Source organism: Vitis vinifera, chromosome 19, assembly GCF_030704535.1.
Source record: "Vitis vinifera cultivar Pinot Noir 40024 chromosome 19, ASM3070453v1".
In the NCBI taxonomy this organism is placed as follows: domain Eukaryota; kingdom Viridiplantae; phylum Streptophyta; class Magnoliopsida; order Vitales; family Vitaceae; genus Vitis; species Vitis vinifera.
This window is the reverse complement of record NC_081823.1, coordinates 8466635-8472634: the sequence shown is the minus strand read 5'-3', so window position 1 is coordinate 8472634 and position 6000 is coordinate 8466635. Positions and strand designations below refer to the sequence as shown.

General features: G+C 42.9%; 1 protein-coding gene across 1 annotated transcript; it reads left to right on the top strand.

Annotated features, from left to right (window-relative positions):
* Positions 1–555: 555 nt before the first annotated feature.
* Positions 556–1068, top strand: LOC104877662 (phosphoenolpyruvate carboxylase 1-like; the record flags this gene model as incomplete). Its single annotated transcript, XM_010646432.2, has 1 exon — positions 556–1068. A coding segment is annotated over one exon (513 nt), but the record flags the coding sequence as incomplete, so codon positions are not given.
* Between the last annotated feature and the right edge of the window lie 4932 nt (positions 1069–6000).

The window sequence follows — 6000 nt, the reverse complement described above, 5'->3', positions numbered from 1 at the left end:
ATACAATCCCTATGCAAGAGAAAGACTTGCCTCCATATCCTCACATCAACACGACATCCAATTATTAGATTATGGATTCTGGAACATCATTAGAAGGAAATATTGACATGAGAGACCAAAAAGCAATACCGAAAGCTCCTCCTTCGTATTGTGTGTAATATTGCATGCAGAACCAATGAAAGAGAATATGTCTATTGATTTGTCAGAATTCTGGTTATTCCCATTATCTCCTAAATTCTATCCACTTGATCAGCAAGATTGGGAAGATAAAATAATCTAGGACAATTTTTCTGAAGTTGGTGACAATTCTACGGAGAGTTGTGAAATCTCCGGACCTGATTCTGAAGTTGTAGTTGATAAAGAAACATAACTAGTAACCAAGGCTCAAAATCAGAGGTCAAAGTTCCAAGTGGCAGTAGATGACAAGGATGGTAAAAATCTTGGGCTTCATGCAAGAGCTATGCTCATTACTCGTCCAGTAAAATCTAGCACTGGGGATTTTATCGAGGTACCTGTTCATGAAGGTTTTTCCGATGGGTGATTCAATATTGCTAACGAATTGTTGACGTTCTGGACACGTTTCACGTCATAGTTGAACTCCCAATAGACAACTTTGGAGCATACATCATCTCCATGGCCACTACCCCATATGATGTGCTTGCAGCCGAGCTCTTTCAACGTGAATGCCATGTGAAGCAACCATTGAGAGTTGTTCTACTGTTTGAGAAACTTGCTGATCTAAAGGCTACTCCAGTTGTTGTTGCATGTCTGTTCTTAATAGGCTGGTACAAAAATCGCTTTAATGGGAAACAAGAAGTCATGATTGGGTACTCAAATTCTGGGAAAGACGCTAGAAAGCTCTCAACGACATGGGCATTATACAAGGATCAAGAGGAGCTTATTAAAGTTGCTAAGCAATATGGTATCAAGCTAACCATGTTCCATGGTCGAGGCGACACAATTGGAAGAGAAGGTGGTCCAACCCATCTTGCTATATTGTCTCAACCACCAAATACAATTCATAGTTCACTCCGAGTTACTATACCAAGGAAGAGGCGTTTATTTTGATTCGTGAATTCCAGTCACCTAATGAAGAAATGAAGAAAATTGTGTTGAAAGTGATGAAATAGTGTGTGAGGATAGAAGAGGCAAAGATTGACTGTAATCGAAATGACATTTTCTTTGAGTTTTTAAAAAAATTATGGGTGAGAAGGATGGCATTGGATAGGAGAGATTACAGGCAGCTTGTGAACACAACTGTAGAGATTGCAAACAAGGTTGGTGTTGATGGTATAATAGGAAGAATAGTTGAGGATCTTAAAGATGGGACTAAACCATATATGAGAATGGTTGTGGAGACTATCGAGAAGGTGGTTGCTAATTTGGGTGCATCTGACATTAATGCTCACTCAGAACAACTTCTGATTGATAGAATCCTATATGCCTTCCAAGAGTAGACCAACGCTGATGCCAATGTGATGCTTAATGGGTTTGGTGAAATTGTCAATACCCTTGGGCAAGAGATGAAACCCTATATTTCACAGGTAGATGGTTCCTATCATAGACAAGCTGACTATGTTGGTAATGCCCTTAAATGACCTGTCCATACAGAAAGCTCACATGATTCAGTTGAAGATAAGCTATTGGTACAACAAACCCAACAACAATATGAGATTCACACCTAAGTGGTCATTATTTCCCATCTTTTCCACTTATGTATGGACTGTATAGCCACTTTTAGGCCACATATCTTTCTGCCATTGTTCTCTTTTTGACTTTGGAAAATAATTGCCTTATATCCCATTTTGTGAATGTTTTTAAATTCCAGTTTTCAAATAATCCCAACTTTCCCCTCCTTCATCCTTAGAATGTTTAGGTTTCAAAAATCTTCCCATTTTTAATAAAATCTTGCTGCCATCTTCCTTTCTGACAAGCAATTTTCACACCTCCTCTATTTTTAAAATGTTTTAAAATAAGCAAGAAATCAAATCCCGTAATTCCAAATAATGGAGTCATTGGAATTGATTCATGTAAAATAAATTGGGCTTTGGTGGGGGTCCAACATCAAATAAATTTTCTTTAAAATAAAAATGAATTTGAATGAAGTGTCATATGTGCTTTTGGTGGTTCCTTATCTTGTTTGGTGACATGAATAACATATTTTATGTTCGTTACTATGCACTAACCCCATTTCATGATAGCGCCTTATGGCTCGTTGTCCAGGTATGCCTCCACTCCTATTCTGGTCATTCTCTATGCATGTTCTGATTCCTATATGTGCATGATTGATCGATTTGAATATCTATTGATTTTCTTATTGATTGCCACGTAGCTTCATTTTATTAGTAGAGACCCGACTTTAGGGACTTTAGAGGGTCACGCTTGAACTTAAGATGAAACAAACGTGGCGTTTGATGAGTCAATAAGTGGGTACTCATCTCTTGATTGCACATTGAGAGTTCCCGAGTTTTCACTTAGGACATTGACATGTTGATCGTGTTGGTTGATCATCTTGATTGAGGATTCTGATATGACGATTCTTTTTGCGCTCCATTGATATATTTGTTTGAGACATTTGATATGTTGATTATGATGATTTATTTGTCTTGATTGAGGATTCCGAGATAGCTATTTTCTCTGTGCTTCATTGCCATATTCGTTTGAGATATTAACATGCTGATTGTATCGATTGGTCATCTTGTTTTGTTTGGCATAGCGACTCTGATTTTGACATGTTTATTGTGATCCCTTCCTATGTATAGACTCACCATTATATATCGTTTGACTTGTCATATTGATTCTCTATATTACATATCCTTTTGATCGTCTTCGAGCATGATGTCCGTATCACTTTTCATTTGATTGTCATAGTTTATATGTGGACGTGAGTGATATATCTTGTACTTTACTTGACTGCATGTTGCATGACTGCCCTCTTTCTGCATGGTTACATGTCGTTTGTCCGTGTGGGCCGCACATCTATCCCCTTACCTCCAACTCTCTTGGTCTTGATCATTCCCTTCATTCTGGTTCTCACTATTGCAAGTGTGAGGCATTCTGTGTGCTTATTCTCTGACTAAGCCAGAAATTAGGAGTAGGGTCTAGCGACTGGCTATACAGATGTTTGGGAGCATTTTGGAGGTGCTTGACACATTGATGTCGATTGGAGTCCGATCATTGAAGACTTGTATAGCCCGGAGCTAGGTTTCATGGATATTTGTGCTGCCAGTGTGTTTTATCTTTCCGTTCTAGCTTCCTAGGGTTTTCGGATGCACCCACACCATCACTGCGCATTCTAGTTGACCATTGAGCGCTGAGAGTTTTGAGAGGTTTCACTATAGGAAACCCCCTGCGATGTCGAGGTAGTACATGTGTGGAGGTGATGACCACCTTGCATTGAAGCGCCCTGTCTCTTCGGAGGCGTGTAGAGGGTTGCATACCACCGGAGAGTATAATCGTTTCTGTTAGGGATCTTTTAAAGTCCACCCATATCCATTTAGAGCCACCTTGACCTCGTAGGTTGAGCCATAGATCCTTCAATTAGGGCTCCCTCCCTACATGTGGGTGCATCTGAGGGCCTTCGGAGCCTCTGTGGTCACATTTTGGATTCGATACTCTCTCTTTTTAGTCTCCAGTTGAGAGTGCACAGAGATCAATGCGAGTTTGAGTACGGTCGGACAATCCATTTTTGTTTCGATGCCTTGCTCGCTTCAGTTCATATTATCATTGCTTCCATGTTTTCCCCGTGCCACATCTTTATTCCGCTCTTCATGCTTTGTAGGATCTGATCTTCGTTCACAGTCTGGATTCACCTTCTTGGGTCAGAGTAGAGGGGAGATTGGTTCGGTATTTAAAGAGATCGAGTATGGATCAGTAGGTTGTTACAGTGGATCAGTTTATGGCTGCTATGGCTTCTATCCAGGAGGCTTTGGCTAGCCTTAGACAGGAGATCGGTGGTCAACAAAGTAGACCACTAGCTGTTTAGGATGAGACTCCTGACGACTCATTGCCGCCTCCGCCACCTCCACCTATTCCGACAGTGGCTCAGGCTTCGCCCTATTTGTTACACGGACAATCTGAGATTGTTCCTCCCGCTGTAGTTCAGACCACAGTCGTTGATGATGCCCATGCGCATATGGATCGTCTTGAGCAGCGCATGAGGCAGTTGAGAGTGTCAGATGGATCAGCTGATTGAGATGATCTTGAGGGTATGTCGGTGGCCAGTTTGCCGGCTAAGTTTAGGATGTCTAACATCGAAAGATACATAGGCATTGGCTGCCCTCGTATCCACCTTTGGCTTTATAGCACGGTGATGAGAGTTCATGGTTTGGACGAGTCTCAAATGATCACTCTATTCCCACTATATCTGAGTGGGGCGACCTAACACTGTTTTGCATCCTTGGAGTCCTCGCGACGCCGAACATGAGATGACTTGGCCCAGGAGTTTTTACTACAGTTTTCATTTAACACTGTCATAGATGTATTGAGGAGAGAGCTCGAGGCTCTGAGATAGAGGACAGCTGAGTCTGTTTCATCATTCATCTCCCGCTGGCGCGGGAAGATTGCTGAGATCATTGATAGGCCTTCAGAGAGGAATCAGATGCAGATGGTTTTAAGGAGTTTACAGACCAAGATTGCCAGGCACGTGGTCAGAGTACCATTCACAGATTTCGGTTATCTGGTTTTGGCTTTATATGAAGTCGAGGATGGCATCTTGAGAGGATTGTGGACATATTCTTTCCCTAGTGATGTTAAGGGGAAGAAACCCTTCAGAGGACAGAGGTCAGTGGATGTGAGTGCCATTAGTTCTTCCAGTCAGAGATCTCCCAGGCATCATCAACCGATCCCACATCTTCCCGAGGCTCATTCTTCATATCCACCTCAGCAGTACAGGCCAAGGGCACCTCGTCCGACTTATGATCAGACTTACATGCCTCAGACACTAGCTTTGCCTTACTATGCCACCCAGGGCATCGAGAGACCACTTGTTTCATATACGGTCATAGGACAACCATGTTATGTGGCATAGTTCGCCGCGAGACCTACATCTTCCTATCCTAGGCCTAGAGCTCAGTAGACCTCTGCTTCCTTTGCTTTGAGGACACAGAGACAGTTCTCACAATTAGGCATGCCGTTGAGCCAGGCTCTTCGAAAGCTTACCGAGGCTAGATTGATGACTGTTCTCACTCCTAGGCCACCACCTCAGCCTATCCCACCCCAGTTCAGAATGGATTTGCACTGTGCTTATCATCAAGGGCCTGGACACGAGACCGATCATTGTACCGCTCTCAGACATGCCATCCAGGATCTGATCGACCAAGGTTTGGTAGATTTGGGTCAACCAAGTGTTACCATAAACCCATTACCTGCCCACACTACACATGCGATTCCTTCACCGACTGATGGCATACATTTCCTGGAGTTCTATGATCTTGACGACCATATCCATATGCTTAGTTGGGATGACACAGAGCCAGAGCCCATGGTGTCAGATGGGATTTATGAGATGAGTAGGGCAACTTTGGGACCTCGGATGCCTACTCCATTCAGACTAGTTCCCGAGGTGGCATCAGTGCAGATAGCCACTATTGAGCCATTGACCTTTCCTCATTACATTGTTCAGATGCCATTTGTCTTGATCCCAGATGTTGAGGAGGTTCAGACTCCATATGATGATGTTTCTCAAACTCCGAATGTACAGTATATTCTTCGAGGAGACAGGGTATTGCGACAACCGCCCTCCATAGTTGCTAGACCTGTAGAGGGGACATCTGCTCCAGATGAGGTCAGGAAAGAGGACAACGAGATTTTGAGGCAGTTGTAGAGCACTCAGGCTCGCATTTCCATCTAGAGCTTGTTAGCATCTTCCAGTACTCACCGAGATGTACTGATTTGAGCCTTGAGCCAGATCAGAGTCTAGACTACCACCACCCCAAAGGGTTTGATTCATATGGTGACGGTAGGCAAAGCCACATGCATAGTATTTTTGGATGACGACTT